The sequence below is a fragment of the Chiloscyllium plagiosum genome, chromosome 25 (genome assembly GCF_004010195.1).
Source record: "Chiloscyllium plagiosum isolate BGI_BamShark_2017 chromosome 25, ASM401019v2, whole genome shotgun sequence".
NCBI classification, from domain to species: domain Eukaryota; kingdom Metazoa; phylum Chordata; class Chondrichthyes; order Orectolobiformes; family Hemiscylliidae; genus Chiloscyllium; species Chiloscyllium plagiosum.
In genome coordinates, this window is record NC_057734.1 from 25,114,706 (window position 1) to 25,136,550 (window position 21,845).

Sequence of the window (21,845 nt, forward strand, 5' to 3'; positions counted from 1 at the left end):
ATCATTTATAACATGGTATCAAATTTGATGGTCAACAGGAAATTCACACAGAGGACTTATTGTTAGTACATTTTCTGTGGGTTGCTTGCTGGTCAGAGAAACAAACTATTACATTCAAATTTTAAAAATGTTAATAAAGAGTAATAATTGTAGAATTCTAGCAAAACATGTGGCGTCACCACCTTTTTTTGTTCCTCTGACTATTAAGAGTCAGTCACATTCTCTGAACTAAAAAGAAGCAGCCAATAACAAAACGTGAATCGCTGCTGGAAACACTTTTTGAATAGGTTATTTTCTTTTCTTTTCTTAAATCATTTGATATCAAAATTGAAAAAAGACATTTACATAAGTAAACAATTGATATATGCTTGCAAATTGTGAACATAGCACATATCTGGCATGTATCAAAGTAAGTTAAGACTGTTCTAAATTGTGTGCTGGATGATCAGGAAAAAAATAGCAGCCAGTGACAAAATGTGGATCATTACCTGGAAAAAAAATTTTCAACGGATTATTTACTTTTCTTTTATTAAGTAATTTTGAATCAAACTTTAAAAAGCTTCTATTTATATTTACATAAATAAAGAACTGCTACATGCTTGGAAATTGTGAACATGACATAATGTCTGGTACGTATCAAATAAATTAGGACTGTTCTAAATTGTGCGCTTGATCAGGAGAAATGCATCAGAGGTGGGGGAGTGAGTTGTGACTTTCAGGATAGGCTGGTCTGGAAAGGACTCATATAGGTAGTGGAATATGATAGTGTTAACTGCAATACACAGGGACAGGCTAGCTTAGAAGTTAGAACAGATACGGCACGGCATCTTTTAGAGCGTGTCAAAACCAAAATATGTAGAATGGCACTTTGGCAGTATTAGGAGTCTCAGGCACTCATGCAAAATCAGCATCAGAGAATGAAATTTAAAAGATGCATTAAGGATTGGAACTACAGTTGTTTGTTGGCAAGTTAAAAAAGTAACATTTTGTATTCTAAATGGTACTTTTAACCCACCTAGTTTCAGGGTTGGAGGAGATAAATGGTAAGGAGAAAGAGAAAAAATTTCAAAAAATACTTCGAACAACTTAATTAACTGAACTTCTGTTCCCTTTTTACTGGTAGATTCTACATACTGTTTTTTCTGTATTGTGAAGTATTTATTCTTAATTTTAATTAGAAAACTACAGTTTTTGATTTGTAATATGCTACCATTATAAAATTTGAGGCAATATGTAATAACATGACTAAAATTGACAATGTGATGTAGTAGTAAATAAGTGCCATTACACAAATGAATCCAAAAGATAAATGTAGCACCGGCTTTTTTTTTAAAGAGGGGGTGGTGGAATGCATTGGCTATATGATTGGTTTGCAATGCAGAGTCACACAAACAGTACCAGTTCAACTTCCGTACTGGCTGAAGTCACCAGGAAGGCCCTGCCTTTTCAACCTTGCCCCTCTCCTGATGTGGTGTCCCTCAGGTTAAACTCACCACCGGTCATCTCTTTCTGACAGAAAGCAAGCGATGGCCCTCTGAAACAATGCTGACTTACACTTTCAGTCTATTAGCAAATATGTAGGAGATATTAAAGAAACAAGCATACTGGCATTACGGTAAAACAGCAGATTTCTTTCCAACAACACCCATCAGCTCAACCTCTTCTCCTGACAAAAAGCACATATTATTTTCAAAACCATGCCATAAGCTTCTCTGAACTTGTAATAAAGCCAACGAATTTATTTAGGAGGAAAATTAAGCCTTGCTCATTTTTGCAATTCAAGAAAACTAATCAAAGTCAGCAAAGCTCATATTTGAAAGGCTCTCCATATTATTCAAATTAAGTTACAAATTAAGCTTCTTTAATCTACTTTTCCATTTTTCTTTGGAAGAAAATGTAATACAATGAAATTAAGCTGAGATATCAATGTTATAGGAAGGAGTACGCAATTTAGCTATTCATGCTTGTTTCACAAATCAATGAATTAATGACTGATTCCTAATCTAATTCCATGTAACTGTCTTCACTCCACATCTCTTAAAATCTTTGGTAGGCAACAACATCAATCAGACATTAAAAATTAGCAATTGATCCAGTATCAACTGCTCTTGGTATAAGAGTGTCCCAAATCTCTGCAACACTTTGCTGAAAATTATTCATTATACTTACCTATACAGTCCTTCTGGGCCATTAAGTGCTGCTATTCCAGGAACTAGGGAGTCAGCTATGTGATATTTCCCATCACTCATTGCTCGATTAAACTGTATATTTTGTTCAAACAGCATCCAGAGCTTATAGGTACAAAAATAAATTTGATTATAAAGCATGGAACATAAAAAGTTGTAAATAAGCAATGTTAACACTATTGTATGCTTTTTATTGCCAGCAAGATAGCAATTAATTACTAATTTCAACATGAATTCATACAAATTGCTTCATTGTATATACTCAGTAACCTAATAAGAATTCCCGTAGGCATATAGTAATTCTGATATTTGTGTAAATAATCAAAAGTTTGTTTTTAACAAAAGGACATCTATAACCACTGAACTCAAACGTTTAATGTGCGAAGATCCTCAAATTATCTTATTACTGTGGAAATGTCACTGATGTCTACATAGGCTGTAACTTCATTTTCCTTAACATTTCAAAGGCATATTTTCAAGCAACATCTTTGCAGAAATTTTTAAAAAAAGCAGCATAAAAATATAGCAGTCTAGTATTTGCCAAATTCAATACAAAATATATATCAAAATGATAAGATTTCAATTTTCAATCAGTTAGAAAGAGTTGGTAAATAAACACTTAAAGATTTCCACAAACTTTCTAAAGGTCAAATACACTGAAATAGGAAGTGAACAACAAACTAAACATAGGTTGCAACAAGAAAACAAGAAATAATCATGGCTCCACTTCCTAATCGTAAACATACAAACATGCAGGTTCTAGACTTAGACTACTAGTTCAACTGTTAAGAGTCTCTTTGCAGATTCCCTCTTTTCTTGAAAAGAGATTTATGACCTTTGTTGTTCTTTTACTTTGACGAGAAATTGAACAATGTAGCTGATCATGATCACAAACCTACATCCTATGAAACTGGTGAAACCCAATTGATTCTCCAGCTCATTGTCTATTTCCACTGAGTCCAACAGCAGTTCTTTTGTGAGTGCTGAAACAGAAATAGGAACTCTTCATGGGTCATTAGAAACTGAATGTTTAATTTTCACATAGGTCATCGGTCTCCAATTTTTTTTTAAGAAACTGAAATTCACAAGCCAATCAACTGTCAGCATCTTAAGGTAAACATGGTCTATTTTGTAATTGCAGTTCCGCTAATTAATTCAAAGTAAAAGTTGCAGTTCAAATATTAACGTTTTCTTCCCAGTGTGCAGCATATATTTCTTGAATTCAGTGCAGTAAAAAACTATTGTACACTTGTTTTGAAGAACTGTTACACTATTAAGTTACTGTAATCATTTCAAAAATTAAACAGTGTCAAAATGATGACAATTATCTTCTTTATCAAATAATAACTGCTGTTGTAATTGCCACTGTACCTTTGCATGCTGGCTGTGGGGAGGAAACCGATCTTTCAAATGCTTTAGGATTTCAGAAGCAGCTGAATAATAGCCCTACAAATTCAAAAGATATGTATCATTTAAGGTAACAATCACATTCAAGGATGCAATTAATTAATTAATTGCAATAGCATTTCAGCTGCTTGGGTTTCTATTAAATACATAAATCAAATGAAGAAAAAGGGAATTCAAAATTCAGTTCTTTTATATTAAGTGCCAACTATTGCCTAGTTGCTTTACTTTGACAACAAAATTATTTTAGGAGCTCTGGATCATCACATCTTGGGAGTCAAATCATTATGATTGACTCTTTATAAACAAGAGTCATAACTAACACACTTTTCAGTTGTAAGCAGAGGTTGGTTTGGAAGTGATTAGTAGTCTGCAGTGTGAAAGAAGTGAATTGACAGCTTAGAGACAAATTCTTAAGAGCATCCGGCTATGGCTACCTCTAATAGCTCCCTCTTATGTTTTGGTTAAGGAACTGCTTTTAGCTAAATAACATACAAACTTTACATGAAACTTGCTAAATCAAAATAAGTTCTTTTAACCACTTTAAATGTTACCAAATTCCTAAATAATATTGTGAAGTGCCGAATTTAAGTAATTGTTCATTTTCTTTTGCATAATACAAGACTTTCTAGATTATAGAGACTCTTATTTTAGTTTCTCAAACATATAGTCGTGGTAGCACAGAGAATGAGGAGACATATTCAGGACCATTTCACCGAGTTTAAATCTAATCAATAAGGGCACTAAGATGAAGGCACAGATATTCCACTAAATAGAGATGAAATCAGCTGTAGATTTATTTTTGGCCAACATGCTACTTTATCAGAGTAGGCCCCTACAGACCAGAACAGATGTTCTGCACAGGTTTATCCCATTTCTGGATCAAGGAATTGGAACTGACGTTTTACCTGATTTTGGAATTGGACAGCTTTCATGGATGAGGGAACACTAATTGGGAGATTGTGTCAAGAAATTAACACTATTATACTCATTTAAATGACAGAACATGAGGAACAATAATTCTGTCTCTTAGAGTCATAGAGCTGTACTGCATTGAAACAGACCCTTTGGTCCAACTCATCCATGCCGACCAGATATCTTAAATAAATCTAACCCCAAAAGGATCAGTGCTGGGTCCACTGCTTTTTGTCATTTATATAAGTGATTTAGATATGAATTTAGGAGGTATGGTCAGTACGTTTGCAGATGTAAGAGGTTACCTCAGAGTAAAATGGGACTTGGATCAAATGGGCCAATGGGCTGAGGAGTGACAGATGGACTTTAATTTAGATAAATGTGAGGTGCTACATTTTGGAAAAGCAAATCAGGGCAGGACTTATACACCCAGTGGATAGGTCCTGGGATGTGTTGCTGAACAAAGAGACCTTGGAATGCAAGTTCATATTTCCTTGAAAGTAGAGTTGCAGGTAGACGGATAGTGAAGGCGGCGTTTGGTATGCTTGCCTCTATCAGAGCATTGAGGATAGGAGTTCGGAGGTCATGTTGTGGCTGTATAGGACATTGGTTAGACCACTTTTGGAATATTGTCTGCAATTCTGGTCTCCCTGTTATAGGAAGGATGTTGTGAAACTTGAAAATGTCTAGAAAAGATCTACAAGGGTATTGCCAGGGTTGAGGGTTTGAGCTACAGGGAAAGACTGAATAGGCTGGAGCTATTTTCCTTGAGGCATCAGAGGCTGAGGGGTGACATTATAGAGGTTTATAAAATGATGAGGAGCACGGATACGATAAATACTCGAGGTCTTTTCCCTGGGTCCCAGAACTAGAGGGCATAGGTTAAAGGTGAAAGTGGAAAAATTTAAAAAGGACCTAAGGGACAACTTTTTCACACAGAGGGTGGTATGTGTATGGACTGAGTTGCCAGAGGAGGCTAGCACAATTACATTTAAAAGGCATCTTGAAAGGTATATGAATAGGAAGGGTTTATAGAGATATGGGCCAAATGCGGAGAGTTTAAGAAAACACAATCACCACAAGATTGCTATTTTAACCATGTGACATTATACTGTAATTGGGAATATGAATCATGTTAGAAAGATCATTGTTTAAGTAAAAAAGAACTTCAAGCAATATTCTTCCAAATAGCTAGCAGAAACACTCTTTGATGGTTTAACTATCCCAGATAACTCCGCTAGACAAAGAGTGAGATCTTGCCCTTGGTTTGAGCAGGGTAAACTAATCTCAGCTGAGTTACAGTAGGGGCACTATGATTAGTATCAGTCATCTGGGGCAAAGGAGATGAAAAGCGAATATGCTTAGCTGGTACTTGCCATCCAATGAACTCTACTTAAGTAAGCAAGTCAATATATTCTTTTAAACTCAACTATAAAGTTCCTAATGATCAAATATCTTGTTATCATTGACACATGGAGAATGTCACTTGGCTGATATACTGTCAGATGAAACTGTATCTCAATGTGGTCTGCAGTTTAAAAAAAGCAGGTAAGGCAAAAGATGAAAAAATAAACAAAGCCAACTTACCTGTTCTGCATGAAGTTCTGCCAGGTGACAAAGTACTACAGCCATTGCTTCAGTGTTATTTTGATGGATATCCACATTCACAGACTCCAGAGTGTGCATATACAGAAGAAGCTGTGTTTGTTGTAGAGCCATTGTGCTAGAAATGATAAACAAAATTAAGTATTCACGCTGAGAGTAATTTATTGGCAATTATGATAAACACTTTTGAAAGTCTCACCTACTAGGTAAGTCTAATCCACATAATTCAGAAATATAGAACAAAGCAACATAAGAACCAGATTGCAAACTTGGCACCAACTCTCATCAAGAGTATCATCATAGTACTCAAAAAAGGTAGGAAAAGAATCAAGCTCATTTTCTATTCTGACAATTCCATTTGCTAATGATCATTGGTAAGTCTCACATCACCCGCTAGAATATTGTACCAGAGTATATGAGGTCATTCCCAAAGTTCATAATTTCAGTTAGTGATTGGAAGAAACTTAATAGAAGTCAGATACACTCCTAATTGGAGGCAGATGATTTAACTTAGTTACTTTTTGAAAAGTTGTCACTATATGTTATTTGAAATAACCTAGCAGAAAATAATGGAATTGGACAAGGCCTTAAACAAAAAAACCAAATGAACTGTGGATACTGGAAATGAGAAACAAAAGAAGAAATAGCTTTAAAAACTCAGCAGGGCTGGCAGCATCTGTGAAGAGAAATCAGAGTTAATGTTTCGGGTCCAGTCCACTTATTCAGGGTTACTGGACGCGAAATATTAACTCTGACTTCTCTCCACATATGCTGCTGGACCTGCTGAGTTTTCCCAGCCATTTCTATTTTTTAATCATTATTTACCCTTCTCAGTTGTCCAATAATGCAAGGGTATAACTTAAAAATAAATACCACCTTTAGTTTTACTCCTAAGGGTTAAATGATATGCAATTTGTTATGCACCATGAGTCCATAAATAAAAATTAACACACTTTTACATACCTTTGACCATACATTTTCCAAATTGCAGTTTTCTGAGCTATGCTCACATCAATAAGCTCTGAAAGCCCATGTTTCCAATGCAACATGTCAGAGTCCTTCATGGCATCCATTAACTTGTTGGCTGACCTTCCAGAAAAGGTCCTTTGTTGCACTAGTGATTGGATGCCCAGAGATGCTAGATACTACAAAATAAGAGCAGTTAGATATTAACACAACAGGAGTATCATTTTTGTTGTTTGTGCAGAGGGGTACACATTCCAAGGCATCATTCATTTTCAATGCCTAGAACTCTGAGCATATAAAGATAGTTGGAGTCTCTGTTGGCAGGACCAAATGGGATGGCAGATTCCCTTCCAGGAATGACATCAGGTGAAGCAGTTGGGTTTTTGAATTTGACAGTTACTCTATTTATTAAACTAAAGTTTTAAATGAGAGAAAATGAAATCTCAACTTGTGTTTGCTGGTCCAGTTCAAAAACTCCTACATGATCATACTGCAACAATACATTAAATTTGATTTTAGCTTCCTTACTTGGACAGTATGTTAGCGTTCTATAGAAAGGACCACAAATACTTATTTAAAATACATTTCTGATTATAGGTTAAAGTAGAAAATTGTAACTTTTATCACCTGATCTGATTTGAAGGAATGCCTGAGACCTAATACAATGAGGGATTAAGTGATAGGCATAAGAGAGTTAATTAAGTTTGAACAGGTTGTATACATATGGATTGTGCTAATAATCAGTAATGAATGTTTTATGGATTTTGGTTAACTTAAATAGAGTTCTCACTTAAAAGTGTAGACTTGAATTCCCCTAAGACCATGATCTTTTGGAATTTACAAATTTACAAATTTTATTATTCACAAAGAAAATTAATTAATATTTTACTAAATGTTTATGCTCTACTAGTATCTAGTTCTAGGAAGCAAAATTACTCACAGGTAAGCCAAGCTGTCCAGCCTTTTTCACAGAATGTTCAACAAGAACTGCATTATCAGATCCTTTCATTTGCTCTAGTATATAGAGCCAACTCTAGAAACAAAGCAATGATTAGTGTGATGAACTTAGAACTAAGTGTCAAATATCAAAATTAAGATTTATGTTTCAGAGCATCAAAAAAGTAGAAATGCACTAAAGACTAAATAATGTGAAGACTAAGTTAAGACTCCTTACCAAGCAGTGCTGTAAACAAACATGATCACTGGATTCTTGTGCAATACGAATAGCTTCCTGTAAAGCAAACTGGGCCTGCTCACTGCAAATACAAAGATATAAAAGCACATGCTATTTAATAGCAAAAGCACATGCTATTTAATAGCATTAGCAATACTCTAAATATCCCAATTATATTAGAGAAAGACCTTGGAAAGTGATTCTCCAATGTCAATTAGCTCCAGGGGACCCCTTGCTGTTAAAACCCATAAATTTGTACTACCTTTTAAAAATAGCTGTACCAATGTAAAAAAAGAGTGCCATCAATCTAATGGTCCAGCAAGAATTATACAAGTCACTTTTTAGCACAATCATTTTTCCCCTGTTACAGGCATAATCGGGAATACTTCAAGCATTCAACATGCCTGTTTTAGCAATGTTTTTTGGCTACAATGAAGAGGAATGTTTGAAATTAATATGGAGGGTGATACTGGAGATATCTAAATTAGTGCTGCACCCTGCCTCCAATAGTTATGTACTACTGCAAAACTTTGTTAATTTATTTGGGGAATCTTAGTTTATACAGAAATTAAAACATTCTCATGTAGATTAGATTAGATTCCCTACAATATGGAAACAGGCCAATTGGCTCAACAAGTCCACAGTGAACCTCCGAAGAGTAACTCACCCAGACCCATTCCCCTGCCCTATATTTACCCCAACCAATGCACCTAACACGATGGGCAATTTAGCAAGGCCAATTCACCTGACCTGCACATCTTTGGACTGTGATAGGAAACCCACGCATACACGGGGAGAATGTGCAAACTCCACACAGACAGTCGCCCGAGGCGAGAATCGAACCCAAGGTCCCTGGTGCTGTGAGGCAGCAGTGCTAACCAATGAGCCACCGTGCTGCCCTCTAACACGGACTCAGTAACTACAATCAAACTTGATACTCACTGATGGCCAAATCTACAGTTTAAAGCAGCCAGATTGAGTGCTGCATATCGTAAACTTCGTCCAAATCCATCCTCTCCGCTGCTTTTGCTATCACTGCCAGTAAGGATCAACCGATCAAAATAATGAAGCAGGCTGTGCATAGCACTGAAATAGTCTTGTACACGAAGGCTATTCAGGTAGCTCAAATAATGCTGGAATCACAACATAAATGCATATACAAAATAATACATTTATTAAAGTATATTAAATTGCACACACATTTTCAAGGTACTTTATGAGAAATACTGTCCATTTAATTTATTGTCTTTTGACACAATTAAGTTCTGGTGAGGGAGAGAGAGGGTCATCAAGGACTGTCACTGAATTAAAATGCGACAGCCACAGATCAAAATTTATTTAATCAGTTAAAATTAATAGAACTTAAAAACCCAAATTACTTTAGAAGCAGAAATATTTTCAGTTATCACTCCATAATTTATAAAATATTAAAACTTAATATTTACAGCGCTTGGAAAATGTAATCACATATTGTATGTATATATATCAGTAAAGTAATGGCATGAAATTTCTAAATAACATTGTCAACATTTACCTACTTTGATTTGTTAATGGGATGTGGGTATCTTTAGTTGGTCTCAAGAAGGTATCATAAACTGGCTTTTAGAAGCACTGCAGTCCATGATGGAGGGTGGTCTAAGTATACCAATAGTGGTTAGGAAGGGGGTTCCAGGATTTTCATAGAATCACAAGAATCTCTACTGTGTGGAAGCAGGCCATTTGACCACTGAGTCCACAATGAACCTCCAAACAGCATCTCAACCAGACTCACCCTCCTACTCTATCCCTGTAACTCTATATTTCCCATGCCTAATCCACCAACCCTGCACATCTCTGGACACTATGAGCAATTTAGCATGGCCAATCCACCTAATCTGCACATCTCTGGACTGTGGGAGGAAGCCAGAGCACCCAGAGGAAATCTACACAGTCACAGGGAGAATGTGCAAACTCAGAGACAGTTGCCTGGGGGTGGAACTGAACTCGGGTTCCTGGCACTGTGAGGCAGCAATACTATCCACTGAACCACCATGGGATTTTGATCCTGTGACAATGGAGGAGAAGTGATATACAGTAAATAGCAGGACAAATGCCAGGATGCATACCCTCAAAAATTCAGGGTTTCAAGGAAGCCCCTATGTAACCTGATTCAGTTATGAACACATTCCTAAGTCGAAAGAAAAGGAAAACAGTGATGCAACAAACATATGAAAGAAGTCTCTATTTTTCAAATTGTTGACAACTTACGATAGGCTGTCTTTGCACCATAAAACACATGGAAAAACACTGAGTTAGCTTTGGAAATACTCAATAATTCTCTTACGCTTGGCAAGTGGTCTTTGGATTAGGGCTAAATATGCCGCCAGGTAATAATGCAGTCAAATATATTTTCCATATTTGTGTGCTACAGTGCAACATTCTGAATTGTGTAGCTCAGCTTAGGAAGCAGGTAGGTGTGATCCATTAGGATCATAGCTGGTTCAGACTCTGTTTGAAGAATATACTATTTCCATGAATTCCTCATCTGTCAATTAAATAGTGCAGACATCTCGGTACAAATTTCCCTAGTTGTCTTCATTTTAAATTCCATGTTGGCCTCCTATAGGCAATGAAAAGAGTTCCATTATCGGATTAGTGGCCACACCTGCTCCTCCTCAATTATGGCATCTTCACCATATAGTCGTAGTGCATTTAAACCTAGTATTATGAAAGCATTTGGTGATTATGGCATCCTCACCATCTTTCACCGTTCTTCAAGAGTTGTATTTCTGCTTCTTATCGATGACCTCAACAACCTGAAAGATCAGGTAATGTTGGTAATTGGTTATTAGGCTCCTAAGTACCCTGATCACTGGCTTTTGTTTTGGGAAACAAGACTGTCAGCTCAACCTTAAAGGTCAGCAAATGTTGGTGCGAGGGGCAGTTGACTATAATGGTGATCATCTTCCTTTTTTTTCTGTTATTACATCTGCCTGACCTTCCTTTCTAACTTATTGGTCCTAACATCTACCTTCCCCTCAATCCCTGATAAAGAGCTTATGCTTGAAACATCAACTCTCCTGCTTCTCGGATGCTGCCTGACTGGCTGTGCTTTTCCAGCACCACACTTTTTGACCCTGATCTCCAGCATCTGCAGTCCTCACTTTCTCCCTGTTACTTTATTTTGTCCACTTTCTAGATCCATGCCTCAAAAAAATATTGGAGGACACCCAAGGGGCTTTATTAACATCATACTGCATGAGCAGTGACTTGCCGTTTGCAAAGCAACATGACTTCTTAGACTTTTCCAACAAAGAACCACCTTTTTGGTGCCATCTATGTTAGCACAAACCAAAGCAGAGACATGTCCCTTGCTTTGTTTTCCACCATTATGTTTAAACATAAAATATATAAAGAGTAGTCTGGTAAAAGACAGTAAATATTTCCAGTTTTATCCATGTCAAAAATGTCTTTTGGTACATATGTGTTCAGGATGCGCGAACACTATTTTGCAGCTAATTATTTGTCATTGCTGCCATAACTGTATGGCCAGATAGATGAGGGTCTGAATGAGCAGACAGAGCTGATGGGACTCTCAGGATAGGTCAAGCACCAAAGCATCCACAGAAGACAAAGGCAGGCAAGGATAAATACAGATTTGGCCTGGAAAGTCAGACTGTATTGTGTATTAGGAGTGTGTATTGGGAGCCAGGGTTCCTGCCATGTCTATGCATGGAGAGGGAGACATGCCCTTGATACATCAGAGGATGGATGTCGTGGTTCCCATTGGACATCCTGGCCTTGACCTGGAAAATCAATTGTTCTCTGGCCCTCAGCCAACCATTCTGCAAAGATGTAGCAGGGAGGGATGGAAAGGGTCAACTGTTGGCCATTCCCTCAGCAAACACTGGACCTGGACCAGCAGCAGAGCCCCAATTACCTGGAAACAAAAAGAAGATGACCAACCTTCACCAAGTTCATCACAGCCGACTGCATGGTCTGGCCAGTTTACCTACGTTGGTAGTTTCTGGTACTAGTCTGCTTGCCAGCAGTTGTTATATTAGTATTACAATAAAGACTTAATGTTGTGTTTGATAAAATAACTAAAGTAAAAATCTAGTGTTTAATCTCAAAAGCAGGTTTAAATATACACCAAATGGAGCCTTTTATCTCCACTGCATTTTGTGAATAAAACTGCATGGAATTGCAAGTTGACTTTGACTCTTTTGTTCATCTCACAAGTATAGTGCCCAAGTAAGACGAGTTCACCTAGAAACTAGTCCAAGTGTCCAAAACACGAACAATTGCCACATCCTCAGTGCTTATTGCTTGGAAGATGACTCTGTGCTTTGCTTTGAGTTCATTCCATCATCCTTCAGATGAACCCTTTGTGATCCAGCCTCTTTGCAAGGACTACTTCCACTTATTGCAGAATTGTGAATGTTATCTGCTCCAGTTGCTTTGAACCATCTATCAGACATATGAAACATTAGGACAGGCAGCCATTCTCACCCTCTTCCTTGGAGGCAAACAGTCAAACTATTCCAAGATGTTCACCTTTTGCTTCATAATGGCTGACAAACTCCATAGTGAAATCTCCTATTCGTTAGTGATAGCCACTTACTGCCTCCCACTGTGGTTCTGCTTTATCAACTTCACTTCATTTCCAATTAACAGTACTTTAAACCGTCTCACAAGTTTAATCAAACTTCGTTCTGGCTGTTTGGCTCAGTCATATGAACATCCAACAGCTCAGCTAATCAGACTAGAACTTCGGCTTATTACAGACACCCAGTTCTTGGGTTTCCTATTCTGACAGTGGGAACAGCTGATAATTTTGCCACAATTGGAGTTTTAAGTTATCAGAATCTGACTGATTACAGTCTAACTGCAGTTCCAAGTTAGGGGATGGTATGTGATTTGGAGGTAGTGGTGTCCCTGTGAATCTGCTACCCTGGTCCTAACTTGTTGAGGTCATGGGTTTGTAAGGTGGTGTTAGACAGGCTGCAAGAATTGCTCCACTGCACCTCGTAAATGGTACACTCTGCCACTAATGCACACCAGGGAATGAACATTAAAAGGTGATGGATGGGATGCCAAGCAAGCTTTATTCTGGGAGGTGCTGAACTCCTTGAAGGTTACTAAATGTTCAGGAAAGATTGTAAATTCTCACTAGTTGTAGATGATCACTTGGCACTTTGTGATGTGAATGTTACTTACCACTTATTAGATCAAGCTTAACAGTTGTTTAGGTATTGGCATATATGGAAACAAAATGCTTCAGTATCTGAGGAGGTGCAAAAAGTGCCTGAACATTGTGCAATAATCAGCGAACATTCCCACTTCTGATTTTATGATTAAAGGAAGTTCATTAATGAAACAGCTGAAGATGGTTGCGCCTAGTTACTCCTGCACAGATATCTTGGGACTGAGGCTATTGACTGCCAGCAACCACAATAATCTTCCTTTGTGCTGAACATAACTCCAACCTGCAGAAAGTCATCCCATCGGCATTCCCACCAACTCCAGTTGTGCTCGGGTTCCTTGATGTCATACACAGTTAAATATTGCTTTGATGTAAAAAGCAGTCACTCTCACCTCATCACTAGAATTACGTTCTTCTGTTCACGATTGGCCTGAGGCTATAATCAGTTAAGAAGCAAGCAGCTTTGGTGGAACCCAAACTGAGCATCGATCAGCAGGATGATGTGCTGCTTAGTAGCATTGCTGACAATCCCTTCTCCGATTTTGCTGATGACGGAGAACAGATTAATGAGGTGAAAAGAGGCTGGATTGGATTTGCCCTTGTTCGTTTTGTCGGGCCATATCTGCGTTGCTGGATAGATGCCAATATTGTAACTGGATTAGGACAGTTTGGTTAGGGGTGTGGATAATTCTGGAGAACATGTCTTCAGTACTATTGCTGGAATGTTGTCAAGGTCCATATCTTTTGTAGTGGCACACCTTTGGCCATTTCTTGATATCACATTCAGAGAATCAAATTGGTTGAAGACTCGGAGGTCTGTTCTGAGGGGACTTCTAGAAGAGGACAAGATGAACCATCCACTCAACATTTATGGCAGAAGTTGGGAGCAAACTACTCTGTGAATTACTTTGTTAATGAGCATCATAAAGCATCATTAATGATAGCTGATTTTCTTTTTTAACTTTTAAAGACTTTTACAAATGTTGAGTTGTAAGAAATATGAATCTAATTTACACACAATAAGACTTCAAATACTTACAGCTTCTGAAAAATCAGGATTAAATTTGAGTAAATTATTTAGTTCTTTCTGTAGAGTAGCTGGTGAAAGAGCCTTGTTTTCATTGTTTTTCAACAGCGATGCCTATAAAATGTAATAACCACATTTGTCAATTTGTACAAGCAAAGCTGATAAACTAGCCAATGGTGACATCATACTATTAGATAATACTTCAAATGCATGCCAAGCAGAATTTAATTCTATACTTAAAGAAGATTATCTCTATTTCAGAATGACCATAAGTCTCAACGTGTTCTCTATATTGGTCAAGGACAATTTAAACCAGTGTACAGCTTGTGATTCAAAGTCAATATTAAACATTTCATTTACATTACATGTATGTGGTCTCTCTGGGAATTACTTACATCACATTCCAACAGGCATTTTTCTCCAATAAACTTACTACTTCAGCACAGCAGATAAGTAGAACAGTTGACCTTTTTAAGAAATATTGCCTAAAACTAATATTTTCTGTCTCGTCTAGAAACTAGCATTTAGAACCCCCTTACTTATTTTCCTAAACTACCTTGGAAATGGATACAACTTTTTTTAAAAGGAAGAGTCAAGGATTGATCAAGTGACCAATTTTGTCAGAGAACAGAATAAGATTAACATAGGAGGATTGTGAGATCAGTATCTAACAATTGGAAATTAGAGGCCAGTGAGCCTGATGTCAGTGGTGGGTAACTTGTTAGAGGGGAATCTGAAGCACAGGATTGACATGTATTTGGAAAGGCAAGGACTGATTAGGGATAGTCAACATGACTTTATGTGTGCGAAATTATATCTCACTAAATTGATTGACATTTTTTGAAGAAGATTGATGAAGGCAGAGTGCTGGATGTTGTCAAGATGGACTTCAGTAAGGTATTTGACAAAGTTCTGCATGCTAGGCTGGTTAGCAAGGTTAGATCACATGGAATACAGGGAGAAATAGCCATTTGTATAAAAAATTCAGTTGAAGATAGGAGGCAAAGGGTAGTGGTGGAGTGTTGTTTTTTGGACTGGAGACCTGTGACCAGTAGTGTGCTGCAAGGTTTGACGCTGGGTCCATTGCTTGTCATTTATATAAATGATTTGGATGCGTATATAGGAAATATGGTTAATGTTTGCAGATGACACCAAAATTAGTGGTGTAATGGACAGTGAAGGAGGTTACCTCAGTACAATGGGACCTTGATCAGATGAACAAATGGGCGGAGGAGTGGCAGAAGGAGTTTAATGTAGATAAATGTGAGATGCTACATTTTGGTAAAGCAAATCAGGGCAGGACTTGTAATGGTAACATCCTGGGGAGTGTTGGCAAAGAGACCTTGGGGTGCAGGTTCATACTTCCTTAAAAGCGGAAGACAGGGTAATGAAGAAGGCATTTAGTATACTTGATTTTATTGGTCAGTGCATGGAGTATAGAAGTTGGGAGGTCATGTTGCATGTGTACAAGATATTGGTAAGGCAACTTTTAGAATATTGCATTCAATTCTTGTCTCCTTGCTATAGAAAGGATGTTGTGAAACCTGAAAAGGTTCAGAAGAGAGTCACAAGATATTGCCAGGGTTGGAGGGTTTCTCCTTTAGGGAGAGGCTGAATAGGCTGGGGCTATTTTCTCAGGAGCTGAGGGATGACCTTATAGAAGTTTATAAGGTCATCAAGGGCATGGACAGGATGAATAGTCAAGGGCTTTTTCCCCAGGGTAGGGGAGTCCAAAAATAGAGGGCATAGATTTAAGGTGAGAGGGGAAAGATTTAAAAGGGGTCTAAGGGACTTTTTCACGCACAGGGTAGTGCCTGTATGGAATGAACTGCCAGAGGGAGTGGTGGAGGTTGGTACAATTACAACATTTAAAAATACATCTGGATGGGTACATGAATAGGAAGGGTTGAGGGATATTGTCCAAACGCTGGCAAACAGGACTATATTAATTTAGGTTTTCTGGTTGGCATGGACGAGTTGGACTGAGGAGTCTATTTCTGTGCTGTACATCTCTATGATTCTGACCAGAACTACATGCAATACTCCTGAAGAGGCCTCACCCACGTCCTGTACGACCTCAACATGACATCCCAACTCCTATACGCAATGAAGGCAAGCATGCTAAATGCCTTCTTAACCACACTGTCTGCCTGTGATGCAAACTCCAAAGAATTATGCACCTGAACCCTCGGTTTCTCTGTTCTACAACACTACCCAGGGCACTACCATTAATTGTATTAGTCCTGCCCTTGTTTGTTTTACTCACACTTATCCAAATTAAGCTGCATCTGGACTGGAAAAATTGGGTGTGTGTTCTCTGCAGCTTTGAAGAATGAGAGACTCTCTCATTGAATCTTACAAAATACTTAAATGAATAGATGTCTATAACTAGGGAGAACAATTTAAAAATAAGGAGAATGCTATTTATCCCATGATGATGAGGAGAAATCTTTTTATTTGCAGGGTTGGGAATCTTTGGGATTCTCTGCCAGAGCATTAGAAGTGAAATTTAAATGGTTGTGAGCTACAAACAACAGTGATGGATTTTGTTGATAATCACATTAATGGCAAACAATTGGCATTAAAATAACACCTTTAAGAAGCAGAACCTTCTGCTAATAGCTAAAACAAACCTGACTACTTTCCCTATTGCTGCTTCGGAGAGAAAGATTTTGTCCTTGGGAAACTGTTCCAAGGCATATCCGATAAGTTTGACAATAGACTACTTAAGGGGAGTTTTTTTTTTGAACAAGGATGCTTTGAAGGAATGGCTTAAGGGAGGAGAGCATGGTAAGGAGAGACAGAGAGAGAGGGGGAATAGAATTCCACAACCACCAATGAGGAAATGATTAAAATCAGAGCTGCTAAAGGTTAGTGCAGGATACCAAAACAGAGCAGGGGGAGGCCATAGAGGAATTTTAAAACGAGAGTGAAAATTTCAAGTCTTCACTTTATTTATTATTTTATCCTTTGTTGCCTATGTTTTACACTTCAGAAGATATCATATCAAGGAGTGGCAGAACAAAATCAGAATTGTTGCAGTGCAGTATCTGGATCAGCTTTCCAAATGAACATTATGTCTTAGTGCCATCCGGCAACCCTTTCCCTGCATGCAATCAGAAAAATAAATACTCAGATAATCCACAGGACATCCTTAAACTGACAGAAAATGAAGTGATTTTTAGTTGTAACAGGAAAGTCAACCATCAATGTGGGAGGTATGTATTCAGAAATTGATACCTTACACCCAGAAATAGTCACTGTGTGCTTCTTGATCTAATACGGGACTCATTAATGACTACATTTTTCTCAGAAGCAGAATATCATAACTTCTTGGCTTCCAACTTTAATAATTTTGAATTAATGTATCTGTGGAGAAAAGTCATGGAATACATTGGAGGGGAAAAAGTACATAATATTGAAATGAAGGTGAATTGATTTGGATGCGAAACTACTACACTGAATGTTTACAAGGTGTTAAACCTCAAAATCTTAAAGGACTTGTATTTATTCAGCACTTTTCGTGATCTCAAGGTGTCCCAAAATGCTTTACAACTACTGAAGTACTTCTGAAGCATTATCACTGTAATAATGCAAGAAATACAACAGCCAATTTGCACACAGCACAGTGCCAGTACAATCAATTAAGTAATCAGAGATCTGTCTGCAAGTGTTGGTTTCAGGCTAAATGTTGGCTAGTACACGAGCAGAATTTTCTGCTTGTCTTTATATGAACCTGAGAGGTTTAACTGCATCTCCAATGGTGCAACGTGAGAATGCATTCTTTAAAAGAAATAATGCTACAGAAATAAATGCAATGTTTGGACACCACTTGACAAATGAGAACTTTTAAAAGAAGCTCCACTTACCTTTTTGAAAATATGCAAATATATCCATCTTACTTAATGTGCAGATGCCTGTACTAGATTTTCATAAATTTTATAAAAAAGGTGAAGACAGTGCAATAGAAGAATATGTAATGGAATCCATTAAAATGTAAACAAGACCATAGAAATTCTAGCTGGATATTTCCCAATCTCTGTTGGCATTTAAGGTATTAGACTGTGCCAAAGTATTGAGTTCAGACAGACTTCTAGTTGTGACAGGTGTTGAATTTACAGATAGACACACACCACCAGAACAAATGTCAGAAGCACTAAAAATAATTATTCGTAAAGCATTCCTTTGCAACAGCTTTATGGTACAAATGGATAATCAGCCATATGACAAAATTGTGTCCTCCATTTTTTTTTTAAATCAGCTGGTAAAACAGTCTAGATTTGGTCACAGGCAACAATAAGAAAGAAATTTTACAGAGAAATGCAGGATAGAAATGCTTTTGACCATTTTGAGAAGCAAAATCTAGGACTTGCAATGAAAACCTGCAGTGCAGAAATGCCTAGGATGTGGTACATCAATGTCTTAAGTATAATTCAAAGTACCAAGAACTGTCTCAAACCATATAACAATGTGTTCAAAATTAAACAAGAAATGGGATATTCGGAAGATTATGATGGAGATATAGATCAAAAGAGGGCATTGTATTAGTTATAGATGTTTCAGGCCAGTGATTAATATGAATTTTTCACTTGTGCAGAATTGACAGCAGATGCACATCTATAGTGTATATCAGACTGGGTAAAATGTGACCTACAGCCTGAATAAGTAAGTAGGGTTAGAACATTGTTAAGGAATTTGAGAATTTCATCAGTTTCAGCTTTGAGGATGATATCTATTCTAAGAATTCACTGCAGATGGTCGGAGGATATTATCTAGTTCAGCTAGCTTTTGGCAGAAATCCTAAAGTCTCATTCATAATAAGTGATTGGCCCTCAGTTTGGGAAGGGATTAGAAGCAGCTTTACCTTTTTTGGAATATTTGAACACATTGCATGCAGGCAGAAAGGTTTTCATTCAAGCCAAAGTCTTAGAAAAAAGCTGGTAAGCTTTAAGACATAGTGTACAATCACTGGAAGCCAGTTTCAATCAGGGCAACATTGGTTATCATAAAAAAAGGGGAGCTCCTGGGAAAGGTTATTTGTAAAGATGGAAAAATAATGATTGTACAGCCTGGGAACCAGATTGCTCACGTACACTTCTCAAGGTTTCTGGGTAGAGACTACAAATTTGCAGATTCTGAAAGATTTATGGAGAAAGTAACAAGGAACCATTACCTCTCATGACTAAATATTGCATAACTATGAGGATCAAACTATTCCAAGTGACAGTTTGTCAGATGACAGACTGATAAGTTCTGATTATCAAACTGAGATTTTCAGTCCCAAAGAGCTGAGAGTAGGTACCAAAGTCAAATATTTACCAGAAAGGACTAGTAAATAGAGAAATGGAACAGGGAAGGATACAAGAAAATATAAAAATTGGCTCAATGTACAGGTAAGGGGCAAAAGGTTAAGGCCACAGATTAGGAATATTAAGGAAAAAGTCAGAAACCAAGAAAACATCTCTGGGAGCAAACATACCCCTGGAATGAGATCACGAACTGTTGAAAGGAATCATATTAATAAGGAGGGAAAGGTCAAACAGTAATAGTCTTGAAAAAGATAGAAGGCAAGATAGAGAATGTAATTTAACAAGGTCAAGGAATATAGTACAGACCAATGTCACCGGGAGTGTAAACCCCAAGAAGTCTTAGTGGCTACAAACAAATTAGACAAAGTTAACAAACAGCAAGAATGACAAAGGTGGACAGAACTGCAGTACGTAGAGGTAGTAAACCAGTACATGGCAGCCAACCCCATCATATAAATAGATATGGATGGAAAGAGGTCTCCTCTTGGAAGCCCTGGATGTGGCATGAGGTTTTGAAGTATTTAGAAAATTTTCAACAACAAATACAGTAAATTGGAATGTAGAACAATTGATATTAAACCTGCATTTCTGCAGGGAGATCAGCTCAAAAGGAAAGTGATTCTTCATTCTCCAAAAGAGATATCAAAAGCACTGGCATCACGTTGGACATTAATGTGTAAATAGCCTAATGATGCCTCTGGATCGTAGTCTCTCTCAGTCATGTAAACTTCATTAAAACTGAGCTATCTCCAGTTGACTACAGGTGTTGCCACATTTTACTGATATGTCAGGGATAGATTTCAGACATACTTCTAATGTATGTAGTTTTTTTGTGGAATGAGAGCAGAGAATTTGAAAACATTGGGGTAAATGGGCTTAAAGCAGAATTCAAAATTGAAAGTCAGGCATCTTGGCTTTTAAGTGTTTTGAACTGGAAACCAGGCAGATTGGATAGGTATTGCTATCCAAGTATTTTTAATTAGAAAAAGTTAAAAAGATTGGAATTGTCGTAAAAAGTAGCTTTGTGGCAGAAGATCTTGCTTTTGTTGAGGAGATCAACATGGCATTCTTTTTAGCAAAAATCTTGGAAGAAATTCTAACAAGGGATTCAGCAGCAACACCTATTGAGTGCTACATTGACAACAAGTGACAATGAGAATAATAGAGTTGACAAAATGCACGTATGATAAAAGATTGAGGATCAATGTTGCATTTTTAAAAGCTACTGGAGAGTGGAAAAACTTCAAGCAGTATCTGATTGCTTTCGAAGAAAGGAGCAAGCTCTAAGAATACATTAAAAATACTTGAAAAGATTGTTTGGAACCCTAATGTTCACTTAATAAGGTGGAAAAATAATGTCATTCTGCAAAATATGTTATCAGTTTGTAGTTTGTTTTCACTACTTTATATTAAAATAAAAGGGATCTGTTATAACAGAAATGCCCGAAATCTAATGAAATTAGGGAACAGTTATTGATTGAACATGTAAGTAATCTAATCTAATCTTTAATTGAAGGAATAATTGGGTGAGAACTTGACTGGCTGCATAAGGAGAACAAGTAATTAGTCTTAGATTAAATTCCCTACAGTGTGGAAACAGGCCCTTCAGCCCAACCAGTCCACCCCGACCCACCGAAGAGTAACCCACCCAGACTCATTTCCCTCTGACTAATGCACCTAGCACCAAGGGCAATTTAGCGTGGCTAACTCACCTACCTGCACATCTTTGGACTGTGGGAGGAAACCAAAGCACCCGGAGGAAACCCACGCAGACACGGGGAGAACGTGCAAACTCCACACAGACAGTCGCCCAATCGAACCTGGGACCTTGGCTAACCACTGAACCACCGTGCTGCCCCCTAGTCTTGTTGGAATTTATGGAGTGCAAATAGAAATGAAACTCTGAGCAGAAAACACACGTTATACTCTGGTAAAAACAATGACTGCAGATGCTGGAAACCAGATTCTGGATCAGTGGTGCTGGAAGAGCACAGCAATTCAGGCAGCATCCGAGGACAGGCAAAATCGACGTTTCGGGCAAAAGCCCTTCATCAGGAATAAAGGCAGAGAGCCT

At 37.6% G+C, this 21,845-nt stretch overlaps 1 protein-coding gene across 1 annotated transcript in view; it reads right to left on the reverse strand.

Annotated features, from left to right (window-relative positions):
- Nucleotides 1-21,845, reverse strand: part of anapc5 (anaphase promoting complex subunit 5) — a 58,851-nt gene that overhangs the window by 17,200 nt on the left and 19,806 nt on the right. The window contains exons 6-13 of the mRNA XM_043715731.1: nt 14,475-14,576; nt 9,193-9,383; nt 8,251-8,332; nt 8,017-8,109; nt 7,074-7,255; nt 6,093-6,228; nt 3,558-3,632; nt 2,170-2,291 (exon numbers count right to left, since the gene is read on the reverse strand). Of these exons, the coding sequence (XP_043571666.1) occupies nt 2,170-2,291; nt 3,558-3,632; nt 6,093-6,228; nt 7,074-7,255; nt 8,017-8,109; nt 8,251-8,332; nt 9,193-9,383; nt 14,475-14,576 (983 nt within the window). The remainder of the gene's footprint in view (nt 1-2,169; nt 2,292-3,557; nt 3,633-6,092; nt 6,229-7,073; nt 7,256-8,016; nt 8,110-8,250; nt 8,333-9,192; nt 9,384-14,474; nt 14,577-21,845) is intronic.